Source organism: Ctenocephalides felis, unplaced genomic scaffold, assembly GCF_003426905.1.
Source record: "Ctenocephalides felis isolate EL2017-DRISC unplaced genomic scaffold, ASM342690v1 CF-g0.4_SCAFFOLD_03571, whole genome shotgun sequence".
NCBI lineage: Eukaryota > Metazoa > Arthropoda > Insecta > Siphonaptera > Pulicidae > Ctenocephalides > Ctenocephalides felis.
Window position 1 is genome coordinate 38,826,686 of NW_020539725.1, and position 25,572 is coordinate 38,852,257.

General features: G+C 27.2%; 1 protein-coding gene across 1 annotated transcript in view; it reads right to left on the reverse strand.

The window, feature by feature from the left end:
• Window positions 1–25,276, reverse strand: part of LOC113384851 (innexin shaking-B) — a 37,256-nt gene extending 11,980 nt beyond the window's left edge. Inside the window, exon 1 of the mRNA XM_026622618.1 lies at window positions 24,859–25,276. Within this exon, the coding sequence (XP_026478403.1) occupies window positions 24,859–25,218 (360 nt within the window). The 5' untranslated portion in view covers window positions 25,219–25,276. The remainder of the gene's footprint in view (window positions 1–24,858) is intronic.
• Between the last annotated feature and the right edge of the window lie 296 nt (window positions 25,277–25,572).

Sequence of the window (25,572 nt, forward strand, 5' to 3'; positions counted from 1 at the left end):
TTTTTTTCACTTTCACAACCAGTAGAGTTCTCTCCATCGACTTCAAAGATAGTAATTATAGCGTCCATAAACTTAACACCGCGATGGTAAAAATAGGCAACACTGATATGACCTGATTTATCAACTATTTTTTGCTATCGATTGGTGTGATCAAACATTTTTTGCTTTTCTTGTTCCGAAGATAAATAGGGGCAAAATTCGGTGCTAACTTTATATGAATTCATCACCACCCTCTAAAAATGCAAAAATTTAAAATTTCTTTTTATTATCGTTATCAGTGATTTTTTGCTGTCGAACCGTGTAGTTAATTTTCGAAAACGTTTTACAGATCATACAATTTTTCGCATCGTACAATTTCTAAATTTGCCAATTTTGAAAATGACCATTTTTTGTCGTTGATATTCTAAGTATCATATATCCTAAGTTTGCCCATGTATCCTAAACATTTTTTTATTTGTGAAATAGTTTTTTTTAAACAGAAACATGTTTCACTATTATTTCAAATTAAGGCCATTTAATATGATTAAAAATACAATATAATACATTATAGTACCAATAGAACATATAGATTAGTTTTTCCATGTTCAGAAATTTTTTTATAAGTAAAATATCTAGTAGTTAGTATTAAATTTAAGTTTATGTATTTATATCTTGAGATAGTTATACATGATTGTATAGAAATATGTGTCTATAAATTAATATAAACTAAGTCAATGAGATCTTTAAACACAAAAACAAATAAAATTAATAGAGCAATCTATGAACAAGTAAAATACATAAAGTATTAGTACAGTAAATATAATATCTAATATGTTGTTACACACTAAATAGATAAAACAAAATTAGCATCTCACGTATCACCATGAAAAAAATTGTTATTACAGGCGGAAAATTAGCTTATTGTGGTATAAGGTATCAATGTAATATTTTTAATTTAAAAATAATTCTTCAGCACAAAAAAGATACCAATGGGTAACTCTGTTTTAGTCATAACCAGTGGTGTTGTGCCAATATTTTTTTTGCCGGAACGCTAAAATTTAAAATCCGGTTCATAAACCGGTTCAAAAAATTTGATATATTTCGATAAGAACTCACAAATATAATATATTGACTTCTTATATAATTAACTCTATTATATACAGCTAGTCTATACATTAAATTGTACAAGTATGAGGGAATCATTGAGTACATAATTTATATTCTTCAATTACATTAATTATATTTATTTTAGTAATATTTGTATTTGTATTTGTACCTACAGGTATTTATTATGATATAAAAGCACTCAAGATTTATTACAATACTTTATAAGACTTAACCTAATATGATAGATAACCTATTACCTATCATACTATACTATATTATTGTATATCATAGATAGATATCTATTATCCATCATACCGTGAGATACCTATACCGTCATTAACTTATTATATACCTATATACCTTTTACTTCTTATAAATACTACTGTCTAATTTATATATTCACCTATATTATATAGGTTTACCTTACGCCCTATGTATTTTTTATTACCTCTACCTATCTATTGTCTACACCGGGAATTGAACCCGGGACCTCCGCGTGGCAGTCGCGTACCTTAGCCACTACCCTACCACTGTTGTTACCGCGGGTCATGTTCTAATTAATTAGATAATTAATACTACGACGACACGCGGAATAAGACGGTTGATTGTAGCGTTATGTTGGTGTAGTGGTTAAGGTCGTAGCGTGTCACGCGGCGGACCCGGGTTCGATTCCCGGTAAGGGTACAAATAGCGTGTAAGAAAAATTGTAGGTAATAGGATATATAGTAGATATAGATAGGTTATATAATGTAGGGATTGAGAGTATATGATAAAATATAGCGTATGGTATAGATGTAAGGCGTGTAGTATAGAATGCAACGTATAGGCATACGTAAGGCTATAAAAATACACAAATATGAACCTATGATGTAGGTGTTAGCGTATAAGAAAATTAATTACTGCACTTTTAAACGATTGTGTGCACTGTGCGACAATAGACATAGAACTATAAATTTTAATAAATGTTTGAGTAACTTGTGCGAGCTGATTTTCTTAAGATGCTCTTAGTCTCGCAACTTACTGAATTCTAAAAATTCTAAATTTAAAAATATAATATAAAAATTATTATACCGCTGTCTGGAAGGGATGGCAATTTATAAATATACAGACTAATACATACAGAATTTGGAATTTTTCTATAATCCGTAATATTGAGAAAGTTTGCATTACACCTAAAAAGGGATGCGTATTTACCTAAGCTATGGAAATATATGGAAAAATTATATGATTTGCAGATGCATCCTGTGCTCACTTTAACTAAACATCGATCATAATATATTTAACGAATTTTTAACAGTATTTACAAATTACATTCAAATCACCCAAAGCAAGTGGGTTGAAGTCGTGTAATTTTTTAATTTGCCTCCCCCCTCTGAATTTAAAAATGGATTTTTCTGTGGGGCATGCGCCCCACGTTGGGGATTACTAGTCTAGGAGTACAATTTTTTAATCTACTATCAGGTTAAAATAATTGAGTGACCATCAATTCCACAGCACCTTCATCAGATTTTTAAAAGATCAAAGTTTCTATGAATATGCATACAAATCTCAAATTGTAGGCCGAAATTGAGACAATAAGTCTATTGAAATATCAGTGTAACTTTTTTGCTATAAATTGTCAACTAATTTACCAATAAATAAATGTCAATAAAACAATGATTAAAACAAATTACCAATAAATGTTGGATTGTAAAAATTTACAAGCGATCGAACGGCTTATATTTTTGCCTTAGATGGCAAAAAAATCATCCAATTATTAAAATATTACATTTTTTTTGCAGTTCTTATGCTTTTGTATTTATAGAATTGCTTTTTTTACAATCAATTTCCATTATATAAATGTCTTAAATTATTTATTTTAATCGACTAACGCCCGCTATGTCCGAAACAAATCCAACTTAAGTTATATAATTATATCCGAATGTCCGGTAATATAATTATATCCGAAATATTAGGGCATCAGACACTTTTCGGTCTTAAAGTAACATATGCGAAATTTAAAATACACTTATGTATTGTAATTAATATTTCAGTTCATACACCTCAATTTGTAACTAAATTAAAAACGACTTTGATAAATCATAACATAACATATCGTCATTCATAATCATCAAATATTTTTTGTATTTTATAAAATAGAATGTAATTGAATCTTGAGAACTAAAAAATAATAATAATTGTAAAGCTACAACTAAGCCAATATTTTTTTAGAAATAAATAATAATAAACTTATTAAGAAAGTTGTGTACAATTCTATCATGCATGGCAATTTATGAAATTACCATGCCAAGGGAATAAACAAGGAAAATTAGAAAATGATGGAATAAAATTTGTATTGAGCTATACAACAAAATGAAAATGAAAAAATTTAAGAGTTTACTATAACGAAAATTTGGTGTAAATAAAAAGCAATTTCGCCAAATCTCACCAAAAATAGATTAGAAAATCAAACTCTGGGAATTGCTACGATTCTTCTTAAATAAATTATTCCTCGTAGCACATAACGTATTTACTAACGCTCTTTCTATCTGGTCGATACACTTCTCTTCTACCTATATTTATTTACATATCGATAATTTCAAATATCTGTTTTTTGTTTCTTCTGACACGTTTAATATTTTTATCTATAACGCTTAGTCTATGTTCATTAATGCTACTACTAGATATGCATTAACAATTATGAAATATGGAAAATCTTATCTTAAATAAGCTGTAGTACTTCAGATTTGAATATAACATTTAACATAGAACATAATTTCATATATCGAATACATTAATTTGGAACAGTTTGATTTTAAATATTTGATAGATATGTTATGAGCGAAAATTAAATTCACTTCATAATCTTTTTGATGTGAAATGAAAATTGATTCTAAGGTTTTCCAATTTTAGCTTTGGAGCTAATTTTATGATCGATAATCTTGCAATAATTTTGATACACATTCTATAATACATTTTGCATTGTATTTTCCAAAAGGTATCTACTATATAAATTATTATTATTTATTATTATTATAAATTAATTACTAAAATGATATATTTTTTCAGTGTGGGTTCCTGTACCAGAGTAAGTCTCTACCAGAAAACTAGCGCCATACAAGTAAGTTGTGCTTTATACTATTATAATTTGTGAATTCTGTTAATAATTTGTTTCCGTAAAATGATAAGAAATATATCAGCTTTTTATCGTTTCAATATTGGGAGCAACTCACGAATTATGCTTCTGGATTTGTTTATTGATTAGCGATAAGACCATCACGTTACGAACGTGCTACAACTTATAATAATGAGAACTTACTAACTATAAACAATTACATTTGTTTTATTTAAACTCATTTTCTCATTCGAACATAACTCTTTCAAATTGTAATACATACATATACTAAAAATGGGACATTCTGTAAGTCGATTTTGAATCCTTTAAATCCTTTTTGATTGAGTTATCGATTTAGGAATGAGGAACATTTTATATAGGTACATTATTATTATTATTATTATTAGGTTAATTATTTTATTCAATTTTAGGGTATTAGACGTCTAAGGTATCATACCTAAAGTCATATTTCTAGAATTTTTCATGAGGAAATTAATCTGCCTGAATTTGCAGTCCGCTCCAACTTTGAACCAGAAAAAATTGTTCGTACCTGCGAAAACTTTGTGTACTGCTAAATAAATATTTAATAAATCGAGGTATTGAATCATTCAAGGAGTTTAGCAAAAAATATTATTTCAATCAGAATCGCAAATTTTAAAATTGTTAACAAATAATCTATAGTTGATTTTTTACCATCAATAGATTTTTTGTGAAATAAATTATAAATTATAAATCCACGTGGATCGAACGAATTATCCAAGTGATGTTTTGGATCTGACAATCCTGTCAGATGTTGAGCGTCATTGTGACAGTATTTTTACAGAAATCGGTTCAAATGTGAATCTCGCTTTCAAAAGTTTCTTTTGATGGTGGTTTGCTCGTTTTTTTTGGGGGACTTATTTATTCGCTATTATTTCTGTTAAAATCAATAGACTTATGGCGATACAAGTAATTTTGATCAATTTTATTGCCGTATCAGTTTTTTTTTTAATTTTGATTAATTATTCATTCTTCATCGATTTCGGACAATGGACAAAATGGCATAGTACTATTTTGCAAGAATTACGAATACCAAAGTAAGACCAGTTAAAGGTGATTGGTTTAACTTTTTTTCAATAATGCAACGAATAATTGCTAAATACTTAAACCTTAGACTTACTTTAGACTTAAATATTCACCGGTAAACAGAAGAGACTTGTATTTGTTGCAAAACCCTCATTATCCTTTTTGATCCAGGCAAAGATTGATCACGATTTATGACTCCTACCCTTTAGTTTCATGCTTTATATGCTTATGTAATAAAAAGAACTGAATGATTTATTTGTAATTTTTCTAAATTTAACATCTTGGTATATCCTCACACTTTGTTATTTAGTCCGTGCTATATGGACATAATAGTTTTTGTAATAGGTTGCATTTTTCATTAATAAATATGTTATTATAGTCGGCACTTAATTGAAGTATTATCATACTGATAGTTAAACCAAAGATAGGTAAAAACAATTGGACTTAGTATAACATCATTAAATAAATGAATATTACTAAAAAACAAACCACTCGATCATTTTCTCCGTACTTCCCCTACTATTTACTTTTGCTGTAAGCGTCACACACGACAACCATAAATATATATTGAACATATGATATGATATTTAAAATCATTCATAGTTTACGTAAACAGTCGTTTATTGAAATCTCAAAGTTTGCTTTCACCGATTTGTACCGCAGCCAAATTCCATCAATCGATTAGCCGTGCGTCGCATAAAAGTAATAACTCTTTCAACTCTTCTATAAATCCATTGTGAGAAGCCATATGAGACGCGTGCCTCGAAATTAATCGCTTTATCGCTTCTAGAAGCTCTTTGATCATTTCAGTTTATTTTTAAAAGGTAATTTCTCATATTGACAGATTCTAATCCATCTGTTCTTAAGTTGTGCTTTTTCACAATTATGAAACCTTCTGTAGGATTCATGGTTTTCAAAATTTCACATACTCAGAAATATGGTAGCCTAATAATTAAGATTTATCTGTTTATCTAATTTTGATTAATTGTTCACATCTTTTTATATCTCCTGTTCTATATATGCAGGGGAGATTTTAAATTAATATATCTTGGCAATCCCTGATTTATATTTCAATAAAAATGGGTAATAGCTGTAATCATTACTCTAATCAAATCAAGTAAGTCCACATCTGTTCATTATTTCACAATTAATCAATGTGTGCAAGAAGAGCAGTGTTACCTGCCCCATGAAGAAAGTACTGACTACGAAAAACATTAATAAATTCAAATTCAAAAAGAAATAATATATATTTTTTTAATTTATATATTTTTTTAACAGCAATCAGTCTCTTAAGTTGACCTGAAACTTCTTTTTACTTCGTATTCTTAGATGGTAACCCAATGATTAATATATCCATAATGGATGATTTTTTAACATCCCGAAGAAGAAGTTTATGTTTTCATAAGAAAAACGATTCGTTAATTTTATATTTTCCCAACGTTTCAAGCCATTCTGAATCAATTGAGACCAAGTTTGGAAAGAGTGTGGGTGTGTGAACAGATTTTTTTGCGTAAATCGACCTTTTCTCAAAAACGGCTTGACCGATTTCAAAAATTTAAAAACCATTCGATGTATCTCACAGAAGACTATCGTTAGCCAGTCTTGTTCGAGGATCTGCCGAGCCATTTCTTTGCAATTTGAAAAAAAAGTGTTAAACTTTTCATCCACATTTAAGCTCATACTGTTCGAAAGATATTAGTTAATAATGGTACTGATTAGTTTTAGGTGAAAATCTACCGTTTTCTTGTAATTAACTGTTGAAACCAAAATTTAAGCCGATTTTTATGAAACTTTTTTAGCGATATATATTATGGTCTTATAGAACTTACTGAAATATTACGGCCTTAAGACAAGTAGTTTAATTTTAAAAGTTCATCAAAGCTTGAGAAAATGAGTAGTTTTTTTGACGTTTGTTAAAATTAAATTTAGACATAATTTACTTGGTATAACGATAGAGTACTTGGTCTTAATGAACATTCTAAACCATTAAAGTCCTACGAAAACTGGTTCAATTATAAAAATTATTGATTTTTGAAAACTTGCTTTTAGAAAATACTCTGAGTTAACGTTTTCGTTCGTTTTCAATTATGTGTAACAAATCCACTCGGAATACTTTTAATCACTCATAAATTAATTTATTTTTTTATTGATTAAGTCGATTCATTACACATATCGGTAAGTTCATGTAACTTGCCTCAAGGAAAAATACAAATATCAACTAGTTATTATTATAATTTATCTAATGGGGCTAACATTTTTTATTGGTGTACCAATTTTCACCTGCAAACATATTGCCATCTATATTTCCAAGTGAAATTCCTTGTCATTGCTGCCTGACAACAGGCTGCTCGAGTAAAATAAAGGTAAAAGATTTTTTTATGTTTGCTTGTGGTTTATAGATATTATTTACGGAAACTAATACCAGTGTTTATTTTATAATTTGCTAAGGAATAATATCTTTGAATAATAATATATTACCAGAATAGAATAAGTTTACAGTGGATCGTAAAATGTTTTCACAGCGTTCAATTACATCCATATTTATGCGAAGTCGTTTTGCGCTCAAACTGACCGCGTCGAATCGAAAACTGGGAAACGCGAGCACGCGAGAGCCGCTATTAATTTTGATTGAGTTGTGGACTTATCTCATTGCAATATGATGTTTACAACATTGTAAAATTGTTGCATATTTACTTGTTTAATTTGCCTGTTTTTATGATGCTCTGGTGATTTGGCACGGGACGCAAAATAATCAGTTCGGTGTCGTAAAATTTCCAAAATGATTTATGTTTGTTAAAGAAAATATAGGAGTATATTAGTTTGTTTATGTAATGTAATTTATTTGAAACCAATTGTTTTCTTAGAATAAGATATTGCAGATTACATTTTGTATTTAGTTATATGATTTGAATTTAATTTATCTAAACTTGCAAGTAATTTTCCGCAGCAAATCCGAAAAATAATAGTTGCACAACTGCTTGAGATACCACTTTCCAAGAGACTCAAGCGAAAATTACCAATGGATAATATTCTAATCTAGAAAATTGTTTAATGGGGCAATTTCTATATGTTTTACTAAATCATCAAAATATGATAGTTAATTTAATATAATTCTTTTGTAGTATTATTATATTATTTTATTATTTATTATTATTATTGATTACTATTTTGTTATTATTTTATTTGCTCTTATTTAGTTTATTCTTTTTTTAGTTTATGTTTTATACATCTTAACATAGCAGCTCATAGAATGTAATTACTGTTCTGATTGCTGTATAATAATAAATGAAAAAAAAAATAATAAAAAAGGAAAATATAAATTTTCAAACCTTTGCAAAGACCCGGCGCAATGTTTGTTAAGAATCAATTGATTTCACTACGACTTTTTCGACCAGATATAATTTATAACTAAATAGGCTATATTTAGTCTTTAAAATAATTCAATTGAAAAAAATAATAGTTTAGTATACAATAGAATTCATTTATTAGGTGTTGACGGTTCAAAGTTTACGTACAGAATGAATTCTTATCAAGTTATAAGACCCTTACTTTAGTACCTAGGGTGTAAATTTATGTTATCTTTTTAGGTAGTAAAGGTTGGGAAAAAAAGATAAATATATGCAATTTGTGAGGCGCAAACAACCTCTATCACTGCAATATTATATAGTTAAAAAATACTGAATTATTTCAGTAATTATGAAAAAACTAGCTTTTCTGGCAAAGCTAATTTAGATTGAATTTTTTTCGAACAAATATTCATAAACCTTGCAATTTACAAATTCTTGTAAAATATTGTAGTTTTTTATTATTATTATCACAACATAGCGCTAGCGATTACATTGTAATATACATTTCAACGATAATTTCAAATTACGGTGCAATGTACTAAGATCTGAATAATCATATCGAAATAGTTTTAAGCAGATTATCATAATTTTTAAGAGATTTATTGATATATTAATAACTAATAAAATAATTTTCATAGAGTTAGGATTCTGTTTTGATACTACTAATATGTAATGTCTAAAAACAAATAAATACAAATAATGTCTAAAAATAAATACATTAATTAATTAAGGAATCCCTTGAATCGCAGGAATTTACGAAACTGACTCAATTATTTAAATTACTTAAAATTCATATTTTCAAAATATTTAATGATGTTTAATGATGTACTATTTTTCCAATTTTTTATCTATCCTAACCCTAAAAAAATTAATTGATTGAAGACAATTGAGTTTGACTATTAGTTTATTTTTGAGTCAATAGATTTGGCATACTTTTATACATCCGTGCATATACGATCGTATTTTACTTGGAATGGCTTAAAAATTTTAAATGCTCTTTATGATAATTATATTATTATAATGAGAACCTCCCAAAATTTATTTTACAAATTTATTCACTCAATAAAATTTAAAGTTAATGTTTATATTTATTAACGTCCAAACTTTCTGCTTGTGTTGACAAAACAATTGCTTTTCGGGATAGATTTTTTTTAATTTTTGAAAATATTTATTTTTATTAAACTTTATTGTTCCAATATTTTATTATGTTACGGTAATTTCCAGAAATTTGCCTTAAGGCACAATGCCACTAGTTTATTTATTTAATTGATTCATGAAAAGTAAGTTCCACAATTTATACATATGCATTCTCACTTTCAATTTATCGGTTCTTTTCCTTGGATCTCGATGTAACTATAAATTCATTTTAAATTGGTGCATATTTGTGTATTCAAACAATCTATTTTGAGCATGCTTTATAAAAATTGTATGATGTCACCCACATGCATTTAGCCTTTGCATCCCAGAGATTTTCATATGATCGAATGCTCTGATTGTGATTTGGATTCGGTCCAAAGGAAGAGCTTAGGCCAATGACACGGGGACAACTATAGATGCAAAATAGTATGGGAACCAGTTAACAACTTGCAAAAATATAATTATTATAGATGATTTGAATTTCAATTTTTAATTTCAATAAGTGAAATATTTTATTAAATTTTTGGTGCTTTATTGGTTTGGTTCTTTTGTCTTATGTTCGGATTTTTTGCATATAATATTGAAAATTTTGCTCAATTTTTTAAAAATATGTTTAGTTTAAATGAAAATTGTAAACCGTTTTTAAAAGGCGTTTCATAAATTGTAAAACTTAAATTATTTCCAAAAATTGCGATGGATATTAGAAACCTTTCATAGACAGAGCAAAAATGCATAAATTGAAAAGATATATTGCATACTCTTCAATATTTTTTTTATTGATTTTTATTAAGAAATATTTTTTATAAAAATGATTTTTAAATAGTTTATCAGTAGATTTATAGTCTGCTTTGCAATGGAATACTTTGGAATTAAAACAAATGTTTGGTTTTTTTTTATTCAAATTAACCATTTCTATTTAATTAATAGGTTCATTAAATGTATCAGTGATAATATTTATTTTTAGTAGTAAGAATGTAAGAATTTCTTGCATTTTAAAGATGTCAAATTCATAGGAAAAAATTGAAGGTTGAGTTTCGAACATTTGTATTATGCATGAATGTATAGTAGATTAAAAAGACTGTTTTTATATAATTGGCAAAATATATCTGGAAAGAGCTTTTTTTACAAATTCTTCTTGTAATCAAAGTCATTCAATCTACTTCCTCACCATATATGAGAATTTCTTGCATTTTAAAGATGTTCAAAATCATAGGAAAATATTAAAAGTACAGTTTCGAACATTTGTATTATGTATGAATGTATAGTAGATTAAAGAATGTTTTTATATAACTGGCAAAATATATTTGGAAGTGCTTTTCTTTGCAAATTTTTCCTATAATCAAAGTCATATTCAATCTTCTTCCTCACCACCGTATGATTTATTCGAGTATTGCAATAACAGCTACCAGAGGAAAGATATGTTATTTTCATTCATCGGATGTTCAACGACTCATTTGATAATGATATCGATCATATCGTTTTGCAGCCTGCAGTTGCCATCCGATGAAAGAATTTGATATATATATAGGAAGGATTCCTTGAGATAGATGTACTAATAACTCCATCTGATTGGAACGTAGCAGACTGTTGAAAGAAAATAGTAGAGTCGAGTTAAACTTTAAATGCCAAAGTTTTCAGCAATCTTATTTATTTTTTACTACTAAAATTAGTAATGGTATTTGATTTTTTATTTTTGTTTGAACATGTTTCTGTGAACTCTTTGTCGTTTCATCTTTTATTTCTTAATCATTTTTCTTTACTAATAACTTTTGTTATATTAGCTGCTTTGTTTATCATAATAATCAATGTTTCTTTCCCAAGTTCGGATTCAAATATATGATTCGTACCAAGAAACCATTTAATTGGGTTTTCAAAATTTAACTCCAAAAATTTTGACTAATCAGAGCCACATTTCTACTATTGAATAAAAAGAATACTTTAGCTAAATAAATTGATTTTATAGGTTTACATATAGGGTTGCAGTGTTTTTCGTGAAATTTAACCAACGTATTAGTTTTCTCATTAAATGACTATGATAATTAAGGCAAAATATTTATAGAGATAAACAGTTATCACATTTTAATAATAAGTATCGGTTAGAATAAATTAATTCTAAATCGATCTAGTACTATTACTATTATTTCTAAATAGACAGTTTGTAATAAGTAAACATAAAGATTGATATTTGGCATATATCTTACTATGTGAATAATTATGGTTTAAAATCAGCGTAAGAGTTCTGTGCGACGGTTCTATTATATTATTTAGATCAATCTAAATAGCAATCTAATCTTAGACTCCAGCTGATCACAAGATAGAATATGAATTTGAGACAAAACGACATTACTACTCTATATTGAAATCCAGGTTAGTTAATTATTATGAGAAAAATAAATTTAACTAATTTTATGTCCTTCCCGTAAGGTAGTTATAGTAATGGATCAAAAATCGAAAATGAAAATTTTCACGTTTGATATATATCACGTTTTGAAGGTTTCTGAACATTTTGGCATACCCCAGAAAAATTGATGTGTGTGTGTGTTTTGTATGTATTTTGTCTTTTCAAAAAAAACTTTTGTATATCGAAAATAATTCAGATTTTAATTTTAATTCTTGCTAAAGTTCTAAAGTTCACTTATACACTTAAAATAAATAATTTTAACTTTGCAGTTCAGTTTATATGATTCTTATAAATATTATACAATGTTACACTATTAATTTATAATATTCTATTCGAAAACATTTAATATTCCTCGAACATTTCGTTGCGGTACGGGAAGTTCCAGAAATTTGCCTTAAGGCACGATACCATACGCCACTAGTTTATTACTAAATTTACAAGACTTATTAACAATATTGTAGTTCACTGTAATTACTGCATTTTTATTTATTAAAGCATATATCTAGTTTATTTTTACAAATAATATGTGATCTCATTTTATTAGTTTTTTCACAACACTAAAAGCAGTGTTATAAACAACTATATCTCTATAATTTAACGATGAAAGTAGTTTTATTGTGATATTTTTAAACTCTTATTAAAAAATAGCGTTAAAATGACAAATGTTTTTTGTCGAAGGAATACAAATTCCTGCAATTAGTAAACCTGTGAAAATCGTAGGCGGTCTGACTTTGAGACCCGGCTTTATTTTCATCTTGTCAAAGTTAATTATGTAGGTCGCGGTAACCTAGTTAGAAAAACTTGCGAGGACGTCAGTGACGTCGCAGAATCGTCGAAATCAGAGGTCAGGTACAGAAAACACGGGAATAAAAAAATGTTACTTTCGAGATGTTGAAAAAGTTTTGTTTCTTTTTGAATCACGGTATGGTGAAGTTTCCATGTCAGACACTGTAGCAAAGCTTAGCTTAATCTGGCAGTAGTCCGCAAGCCGCTTTCGATTTACAACCGGTAATAGATTTTGACAGAAACAGTATGTCTGTACGATGTAAAATCTGGAACAATATATGAGGAGGAACCTTTCATTGTTTAAGCTTGATAACTTAGGTTTGCAAATAAAAGAAAGTTCAATCAAAAGTGATCAAAACTAATTTGTTGTTTTGAAACTTCTCATTTGCGCTTTTTTAAGAAGAAAACTCAACAATTTTTTATATTTTTTTATTATTAGGATTAATCCAATACTGATCATATATTTTTAGTTTTAATAAATATCCGGGAAGAACTACTTTATCTATACTTTCAAGTAAAATTACAAAATAGTTTCTTCTCAAATATGGTAGGCCTCAAAAAATGTAGATATGAAAATATGAACATTGCTTTCGCACTTTAAACTTCTATTCTTCTAAATCTATTTTGTTCTCGTCCTTACCACGACATAATTTACTATCTTTATAATATCCATACAAATACTACTTTTAGCAAATCTGTTAATTTAAATTCGTCATGTAATGATATGTGATACTATCTGTGGTTTGAGTATTTTGATTTGAGGGCGTCCACTAATCACGTGAGGTTTTTAGGGGGAGGGGGGTTTGACAAAAAAGTGGGGGAGGGTTATGGTAATTTAACTAAGTTTTTTAAAAAAAATTTAAACATTTTCAAAAAAATTCAAAAATTATACAGTTATTTCACGTAACTAAAAATACCCGTGATGTTTGTTGGGGAAGAGGGGGTAAATTTTGAATATCACCATAGATCACCAAGGGAAAGGGGGGTCCGAAAATTCTTAAAAACTTGCTCACGTGATTAATGAACGCCCCCTTAGACTATTGTCATAGCCCGCGAAAAACATTAATAATGTAATGCCCTGCTAAGAATCTTTAAAGGGGGTGCTTGTTAAAATCAATTAAAGTAATATTTATTATATTGCATTCTTTAGTACAATAAAAGCATATTAATTTTTTTCCTCAAAATTATTTTATAACCTACATTTGTTCTCCAAAAGTTTTAATCATAAAATAATAAATAAAAATGTTATCCATGTCGATAGTGATAATGGAACATGTAGTAATGAATAACAAATAAAAATATGCTATGTTAAGCATTAAATTTTAACTCTTTTCTAAGTATTCCACGTGGAAACAAAGAACTAAAGTTTTCTCAAGCAACAACATACGCTATTAGAAGAAATCAAGGTTGATGATTCAGTTCTAGAGCAAAGTAAAATTGATCCTCAAACTAAATGAAATAATCCAATATGAAGAAATCTTTTTTAAAGGAAATTTTTTTGATCAGAAACCTCAGAATCCTTCATACCTCAAAAAATTAATGCTTTTGCAGAAATGTTGTTATATGTATGTGTAAATGTATTTAATTTTAATTTAATGATTCAAAAAATATTTTGCGATTCTAACTGACTGGAAAAGATAAAATCAGCTATTTTTTAAAAAAACCGCATGATTTGTGTTCTTTTTTAATTTAACATGTATAGAAAAACTTAGTTTGAATTAATCATATATTGGTTACAAATTTATATTATGTATAAGCCTAATATATATAGTGATTCATTGAATCTGATGAATAAATATGATAGATCCGATATATAAGATGAAATCACTAATTGGCTCAATATAATACTTAGCCAAAAATATTGACAAACATATTCTAAATCGTTTTTAAAGATGTTTATTTTAATCTTCACTTTTTATAATAAACTATGTTTCTAATATGTTTTCCCTGGTCAAAAAATAAGTTGTATTCATAAAAGCAACCAGAATAGACTGACTACGTACAATTGTATACTATTTAACTTGATTTAAGTCATCATATATTTTGGATGTGTTTTACTTGCATAACTTACTGCCAGAAAATTCGAAATAATGACACTATTTGCGGACACAATATATCATACAACACACGCGGAATGTATAGCTTAAGCTTTCTATTTATAAGAGGGACTCTTAATGGGTTCTTTCGTCAGGTCAACACATAAGTTAAGACTCTGTTTATTAACAAAAATCATAACAACGAGCACGCCAGGACCTAGATGTCTATCATACAGAGATTCCCAACTAACTATATAAAAGAATCGTATTAGAGTTATGGATGTGAATGAAACTATTAATCAATTTCTTTCAACCATGCTTTTATAAGATCGTCTTTAAATAGGTATTACAATACAATTCAATAGAGTTTTCAATATATTTATTTTTTTCAATAAAAAATGCGACGGATTAGAAGTAATGTGCAACAGGTAACGTTTTTTTTCAATTTAGATATAATTTGAATTAATATGTTTTGTTGTGAAAATTGATGCCCTTGATTTAATGAATGGATTTTTAGAATTGGGGTACTTTTCAAAATAGGTGCAATAAGTTAAAGTAAATTATCACTATTAGAAATTATCACTATTGGATTTGAGATTTGCCTCCTAAAAATCCATTCATGAAATCAAGGGTATCCATGTTGTATTTTTATAACTGTATATATCGGTACTTCAATTGAGTATTTTTATACATACTTCCCTAACTTTTAATAGATTTTTTTATTACTAGGTACTATAATATCTGCTGTAAAGTATATTGAACTTGGGACTATTTTTAAATGCACTTACCAATTCCTATTAACACATTATAAAATACTCAGAACAAATATTTCATCGTGAATATGGTTATAAAAATCGATGAATCCGATATTTTTTATGTTATACTGGTTAATAAAAGTCTAGTATATTTTCGAGATCAGAATAAGATTATTATTTGGTTTGGTTATTTATATTTTGACATTGATCTACGTATCGAAAAAAATGATAATTTATGATTTTCTTAACCTTGTCCGTCCAAATTCATTGAGCCTCCAGATATTTACAGAAAAAAATTGAAAAGAAAATTAGTGATCATGTAAATAAAATTGTTGACGGATGTAGAGGACCGAAAATATAGAAAAAGCATTCCGTTTCTACTCCTAATCCTTGATACCAATGCCAAATTGTAAAGCATTAACGCATTTTGAATCAATGTTAATGGTAAGAAACATTTTCAATCGTGTATTAATAAAATTTTCATTTCAGAGTTCCTTTTAGAAATAATAAATTCCAACTATTTTTAGATGCACTTATCTCTTGAGTACTAAAATCTCTAATTGTTATTACAAGTTTGAATTCAGAAATTATCGTAAATCGCATAAACGTCATTTTCTATATCAACCCAAAATCATCACCTATCAGATATCATACATAAATAATTCTATGATGTGTTTAAAATTTTATAGATAAATATGCACTTTTGAAACGTATTATTTGATCAGGTTTTAATCTGTATATATATATATATATATATATATATATATTAATTTGGAAATATGAACAAACAACACTCTTCTTGCACTAATTTATTAAATAATAATTTTCACAAACGTTTCGAGACTAGGTTTGTCTCATCATCAGTGTGTTATAATTAAAAAAAATTTAAAATATGGAAATCTAAATTAGCATTTTGTGTTTTTCATTACAAGTCGTTCACTGCACGCTGCTCTTTTATTACCTGGGTATTAAAATTTACCCTATTTAATAATTGGGTATTAAAAGAGCAGCGTGCAGTGAACGACTTGTAATGAAAAACACAAAATGCTAATTTAGATTTCCATATTTTTAAATTTTTTTAATTATAACACACTGATGATGAGACAAACCTAGTCTCGAAACGTTTGTGAAAATTATTATTTAATAAATTAGTGCAAGAAGAGTGTTGTTTGTTCATATTTCCAAATTAATATCTATTATCCACTCAGAATACATTTGTTATATATATATATATATACTAGCTGACCCGACAGACGTTGTTCTGTACTCATGTCTACAATTTTTCAATTTTTTCTACTAATATTTACTGCTTAGTTAAAAATAATAATTAATATTTTTTGAATTACTATTTACACCAATATATGAGTGATGTTGAATGTAGAACTATTTCAAATAAAATGATTGTTCTCAATTCCCACAGTTAACACTTTAATTATTCATTTAACAAATATTAAAAAATGTTCAATAAAATTGTATATTAAAAATTATACACTGCGATTTATAAAACAAATTTATTTCCAATAGCTCAATTTATTTTATTGCATTTAAGCGTTACATAGTATTTTTAGTCATACCTGTAGATGCGGATGTATAAATGAATGATTTTTTGTTTATTCACGACTAAAACATTGATTTTCCAAATTTATCACACTAAAAATAATCGTCTGCCTTTGTGATTTATGGTTATAGCATAAGATACACGTGTTGAAAATTGAAATCTTTTAAAAAGTACAACAAATTCAGAAAGAATTAATATATAGCATTCGCGGCAAAGGTGCAATATCACCTTTTATTTTTCTACCCAAAATATATGCTTCAATAATGTTGCCTATAATTTTTATAATTTCGTACCATATTTTAACTGGTTTTTAGTAATTTTAATATCTAAATTACATTTTTTTCTCTAATAAATCAATATACATTATTGCTTAAGTTTATATTTGAAGTGAATTAATTTGTCAAATCCTGTTCACATGTGCTCTATTCAACTTACAATCAACAAAATTATTGCTCTGTGAATTTTTTTACTGTGCTCCAATTTACTTGATATTTTGGAAATAGGCTAATCTTTATCTTAATTTCAATGTTTTTAACAATTTGCACTCCGTCACCATCCACAGCATTAATTGGATTATTACTCTTTTAATTCTGATTTTATCAGAACTTGTAATACACTATTTTAAAGGTGATTAAATGAGCTACAACTTTCTCTATCATTAATTTTACCGTAACTTCTCTCATTGTAAAACGGCGAAGGGTAAAGTGCTCGAAAGACCTCTGGTTGGATAGCTCCTTAATTAATCATACATCTATCAATATTTGTGTAACGAAAAAATAATAAACAATAATAATTAGTCAGAAAAATAGCTCGAATTTTTTATATATATACTTTTATACGTATTCTTTCAGAGGTATTATGATGAGAAATTGGTTGTTTTTTTTAAATGTTTTTTTTTTCATGAAATCATGAGTTTTTTGAGAATCATTTGTACTAAAGTTGTGGTATTTTCTAGAATCCATCAAGATCTCTTAAACCAAGTTAATTCTAGATTGAATACGATTATTTTAATTTTGGTGGATATGGCACTCAAAGTATTTGATTTAAATGAAAAAAAAAAACATTGCATGCGTCCTTATCTGCATGATAGCTCACTCATTTTACACGCAGAAGTACTCATTTTAAAGCTTATTTTGAGCACTATAAAAACCCATTTTCATATCTAGCCTATATAATGTTCCTAAAACACTATAAAATAACGTTTTATTAAGATTTTAATTGATATAATTCTGTTCATTACATGATTTTCGTTAAAATGTATATTTTGAAGGTGTTAGCAAAAAATGATGAAAAACGCAAAAAAGAAACAAATATCCAGTAGCCAGTAACTTGAAAAGTATTTCCTTTTTTGAAAAACATTATTAAATATTTTTCTCGTAAATTAGTTCTTTTATCGATACCCAACGTTATTTTGAAAAAGTAAAATTACACCACTGAAAATAAAAGTCATCCACCCGAGAAGTGGTAAAGGAGTCTAAATTGTTTTCACTTCTGGAGAGTAGATGAACCTAGTTCCAAAATTCCAAACGAATTGGAAAATAGTAAAAATTTCAGACCCAAGCGCTCCATTGAGTAAATATTCCGTACCCAATGACAAACATATGAATTTTTGACACAATGAAACTTCTAAATAATTTTTTTTGTATTGTGACTTAGTATAGTAAGGAAAAACGACTGCAAATTGAATATGTTTGAGCGCAATCACTTATGGCTCGCTCCTTTGCGCGAATTCGTACGGCGAATCTGTTCGCAAAGTGCGCAAACAAAATTATTGCAAGCAAAAGCAAACCACGCGCACGTTAGACGCATGCGCAGACTGCATCACTTGTCAAATGCATGTTATATTATTTGCATCTTATATTAATTAATTTTTGGCACATCTCAGCTGCTTTTCGGCATTAATAATGTAGACATTACATTTTCCTTATTCATAATTATGAATTTATCGTATTCTAATATCGCCTTAGCCTATAAGTGAATAGAAATGTTTGGCAAATGACAGTCCTCAATTGTTTTTAATGTCAAACTAAGCTTCAAATATTTTCAAGGGCAAACAATGATAAGCGGTTTTTTGTAATTTTTTCTATTTATTTCTACAATTTAACTATATTTCTATGAATCAAAACATTCTAAAAAATTTCCCGAACAAACTTCAGGAAGATTAATGAAAATCCGAATTATAGTTTAGGAGGAAATATGAAACTTACATTGTTACAGAAGAATTTTATATATAAGATATATATATATATATATATATATATATATATATATATTTAGAACCATTGTGTTAACCATTAATAACTCGACAAGGAACTAACAGATCCCAAGTTTGTTGCAAATCCTAAGAACTTTATATTTATAAGCTTGCTCACAATCTCTTGGAAAACAATTTCAAAAACATATGTAAAGCTTTTGGCTTCGAGTCTACTTGTCATACAACAAAGGACATTAGGCGGAATATGTGATGGTAGTAAATTTGTAACATTATCGTTTAAAACATCACTAAAATTGACTTCAAAAGATGTTGTTTTGGCAATTGAATATAAATATTTAGTATTTGAAACAATATTTTCAGAAACTAAAATTCAAAATTAATGCACGACAGTTTGAAATTTGCAAAGTTACATATACTACACCATGATATTACTAATTTAATAATTCATATTTCATTTTATACCCTTTAATATTGAAGCATTTTGTTATGTAATGCGATTACACTTATGTTTCAATACAATGTACGATAAGTTACCTCACTCAAAATAATTATACAATATTCAATATTTATAAATTCTGATTTATGGACGACTCTATGATCAGTTGTGTACAATACAATTCATCAAAATTCGCAACTGGCAATGTGTTCCCGTAATTGAAATCTATATCGGGAGACACGAGGAAATAACCTAATTATGTATTATGGTTATATGTGCAGACATGATTTACCAAACATCATCCTTTGTGGGCACATATGTTATCCACAAGTTACTACGTTTAATGTGCAACAAACCTAAGAGATCTGTTAAATGTGCAATAACTCTTTGATACTTATATCAAAGAATTATTATACAAATGGACTTAAGAGATTTCTTACGTTTCCTGATGATCAATCAAAATTACTACTATGATGAATAGATTAAAAAATAAAACGAATAACAGTCCCAGATTATTGATAGATTTATTTATTTATTTATCATATGTAATGCATATGCAAGATATTGTATTTGTATTTTAAATCTAAAGCTAAAAGTTAGCATTAAAACCAATCTAAAATTATCAATGTCATCGAACTTCATAACCGGTGGAGCGATCTAGTAGTTTTTAACTGTCCTGTGTTAGAGTGTAAAATTGTGTTTAAAATTTATATATTATCTAATGCGCTTTTATCAAAAGTACCTACTTAAAGTTTTTTAATTTTAATATTTTTTATTAAAATTTTTAAGTAAAGATAGTACCTGCTACCCAACTGTTTCAATGTTAAGTTATTTTTTTAATTTTTTGAATATAATGAATATTCTTAAAAATTCACTATTTTAACGGAGTAATCTATTTTTTTTATTAGATACACATTATTTTTGGGTACAATAAAAATATTTGTTATTGCCCTTATGATGATATAAAATTAAAAAATTATTATTATTATTTAAGCACTCCCTTGCAAAAAAGACTTAATATGTACGATTTCATTTATACTAAATATAATTCAGACAATTACAAGTTTGGCCAAATTATTATACCATATCTATCTAAGAGATTCAGGATTCAAAATCATAATTTGTAAATCTAATTATATTTACATTAGTGAATGATAAAATCATATATAGAAGTATATATGATATCATTAAATAATATTGGGTCTAAATATTGAATAATATTGATTCGTACTTGTGAATTGTATTTTTACGTACATAACAAAATGATACAATAATGCATAAAATGATATTTATTACAATGTAAATACCCAATATCGATTTATGACACATTACGAGTTTATTAATTAGTGATAAAGATTCTTATGCTCGGAGTAGTTCAAATATAATTGCAATTTTATATTTATGTGATTATAAGACGTGAGTATTGTATACTTAAATTTATTCATTATTATCTTCTATTTCAAAAATATTTGAAATAATTCAGTAACAATTTTATTAATAGTAGCAGACTGCTAAATATAATTCAAATATTTACATCTGTATATTTCTGTTGCAAACAATTCAAATATTTATTATATTCTAACCGTAAGTATGTTTAGAGTATTAATTAGGATTTTTAATTGATCATAAAGTTAATTATTTATGTTTTATATATAAAGTTCAATTAGCGTGCATTTGCAAATGTAACGTAAATGGGTAAAATTGCTAATTATGAAAAAAGTTAATTATCAAAAAAGTTTTATTGGTCAACCTATCGTTAGTTAAATACTTACAAATAGATAAAGTACTTTATATATATATACATATATATATATATATATATATATATATATAATATATGCGTGGTTGTAATAATATGTATTCTTTAAAATTCATTTAAAACTAAGTCAAATCTATAAAAGTTTTTACAGCTTGTTTATGAATGAATATTTTGTTTCAAACGAAATTAGATCAACAATCAAATAAAATAGTGAAAATAATATTCTTATTTCCCGTTTCGCAAATGCATTTTCTAGAAATAATATTTTATGCTAATGTTAAAAACACATGTTTTTTCTTTTTTCGAGTTCAAACATGATAATTGTTTTAAAAATGAATTTCATTCTGAGTATGATGATTGTAATTTTAGATATTGTAATAATAGAAGTTGGAATACTTTATACTCTACTATCGAATGGTATTAAAAGAATACTTTAATACTGAATTTTTATCTCACCTCAGAGAGATAACTATTTTACAACTATAAAATTTCAAAATTAATTTTGTTTAATTTATTTTGTTCACTGTACTTATAATTTAGTTTAAATTTTAATTCTAAATATTTTGATTCCTTGCGCATCTTCTATTTATTTACAGTGAATTAAACATTCTCAGTAAACTTTTTCTAGACATGATTATGATTTGACATGAATTGTTTTAAATATTCAATATTTATTATTTTCTTTATTATATTATTATTATTTAACTGTTTACTTTTTAAATATTAATGTCAATGGGAGCAGATATTTTAATTTTAGTGGTAGTTGACTGACTTTTCAATTCTCTGTTACTATGCATTTTTTTTGTTATCTAATGATATGAGGTATTGTAAATTTATTTACCGCTTTTGTTAATAAAGATTATGATGATTTTAAGTTTATAGTTCCTATAAGTCCATAATATCATGATCTACTGTTCTATGACAAAGACTAACAATCAGTAAGTAAACTATAAATGTCGTTGTTATACCATATATCGGTGTAATATGATTAGTTTGCATTCCAATCAAACTCTAAAACATGTTTCAATATCGACATTGCTGCTTCTAAGAATAGTCGATTAACTAAATTCCTTGCCTAACAGATCAATGCGTAATCTTCGTAGCGAAATTAAACAGACCAAGATTATCGTGAACGGTTACATTTCAATTATGAAATATATAATATATTATTTAAATTTTGAATATCTTCAAATACTATTTATTGTAAGTATAAAGACAGAATAATGTTAGATGACTTGGTGAAATTTTATTGTCAGTATCGTATCACATGAAAATATTCAACACGGTAATAAAGTAGAGGAAGCCTAAATACTCATATTTTTTTAAGTTTGATTTTCTAGTTTATATAATTTTTATGACCAAATTATGATTAAAGGGGTTAGGCAGTAAAAATAATTTTGGAGGAGTTTACTAATAAAATTGATCTTAATATTACTTTATTGATTTTAAATTAAATATTAGTATTTCGTTACTCTACTAATAAAAATAACTTAATGATGTTACTATTGAGTTTATATAATTTTAAATATCATCTTTCAAATATTTATATTAAATTTAATATATTATTATATTCGAAATATATTATAATAATTTAGATATAAGTATCATGTGGAATAGAAATATTATTGCTCGTGAGTTTTTGGAAAAATATTAAAAGCATTATATCATATTTTCTGCATGATTTCATTGAACTATCTAATATCATGTTTTTTCAATTGAGTATTTACCAACATATACTAAATAATATATATATAATATATTACCCGGAATTTTCGTTTTTTCAAAAAAATATTTATTTATTCGTCTACATTAATGTGGTCCCCTTCAAAGTAGTCCCCCCCAGATTATGCCCTTCAAAGTAGTCCCCAAACACTTATGCCAGCGTTTTTTCCAATTTTCGAAGCACCCTTGATATTCACTTTTTGATATGTCCTTGAGCACTCTCAGCGATTTCTTCAATCGAGAAACCGCCGTCCTTTCATGGGTCTCTTCAACTTTGGGAATAGGAAAAAGTCACACGGAGCCATATCTGGTGAATTTTTGCACTTTGCAACACTTTATTTCATTTTTTACGCAAAATTTAATACAAATTCTTTGACTTTTCAATTCTTCCATTGTAAAAATCGCCGAGCTCAGAAAAACACGTCGAACCTTAGCGACTACCACAGACAAAGTAAACAGTGAATATAGCTGAAAATTTCATCATACTTTAGGCAGTGACAATCAGACACTCCAGACCCGCGAAATTTAATTATTAGTAATTCCGGGTACTTTTTGAACACACCTCGTATATATATATATATATATATATATATATATATATATATATATGTTTGTATATATTTCAATGAACATTGTGGATTTAAATTATGGTAGAACATTACTGCAGGAATAATTGTTTCCTGCAAAGTATCAATAGTGATTAATCTAATTTACTGAACTTAAATTAATAAACAAGAAACCGATTATCGTGAATTCATCTATGATATTATTTGGATCTGATTTGGATAAGAATTATTTTAAAGTTTCCCAAATGAAATTCGCAAAAGTAAAAGCAAAATAATTACTAAGCGAACAAATAACAATAAAATTGAAATTTGGGATTTTGACCATTTATTTGAAGTTACTAGTTTGATAAATTATTTTTAGTAGATTCTCCGATTAGTTTCTGCCAATATCTAATCATATCGTTATCTTTGTCATATTTATTGTTAACCTTCTCTATATATTGTTTTATATACACAGATCGCACTTCCCAGAAAAAAAAGTTATCACATTATTAGATTTTTAAATATATTTTATTCTCAAAATCCTTTTGATAATTTTTTCTTCTATTGAACTTGAGACATAAATTAAAATTATTGGCAAAATTTGTTAACGCAAATTTTATTTTAATAAATCCGTTTTAAATGTAATTAGTGACCTAAAATGTCATTGATAAATAATATGAAATGCACTATTCTTGTTATTAGAAAAATAATTCCAGTTAAATTATCCATAAAAATTTGCTTAATTTATTCTCATTTTACGTGAAAATTGACATCAGTGCTAATAACATAGGGCTTACTACGTTTATGAGTATTGCTTCTACACATGGAATAATTATAACATTTTCTTGGTTATATCGAATCAACAAAATTGAACCTAATAAGTATTAATTATGATATAGTTAATAAAGTTTACCTGTAAAAATAAACAGAAGCAAACCCACTGGTAATACTTATAAACCTTCTTGTCCGACTCCTTCCCCTCGCTGGTTCCAATACCAGGATAAGGAACTTCACTTCCAACTCGTTTGCGGAATAAGCTCTTCAACGCATAAGTAGAGTGTATCCAACAATACGTGTTGAGAACGTCCTCAGGAATGTCCTTGGTGTGTATGCAATCTATTGGGTTTCCTACATATTGTCTAGTTGTCACTATCAATGAAAACGCCATCAATATCATAACAGTTATGCTATAATGCAGACGAAATACAGGGTTGTCGATTTGGATGTGGCTGACTTTGATCAAGTTCTTCAGACCGCGGAAGATGTCCAACATCTTCGCGGGAGGGAAACAATCTTATAAAATAATTTAAGATGTAAATTTAATAAACATGTTTGTTATGAGTTCACATTGTTTGTTCAGGGTTTTATTGAGTTTATTTCGTTAATCAAACTATTGATATTGTGTGCAAAGCATGTAACACTTTTTATCACTTGTGATGATTCTGTAGTTTTATATATCCGTAAATGTCTATTATAAGGCTGTAGAAAATTTTGTTTCCAAGAAAGTTTCTAACAAGTTTCATGTTGATCCCCTAGTTTATTTTAAGGCCACATACTCGTATAATAAGTAAGTAATTTGGTCAAAAGTCTAAATTCGAGGCACTGTTAGTTTAGTAGGCACTAATCC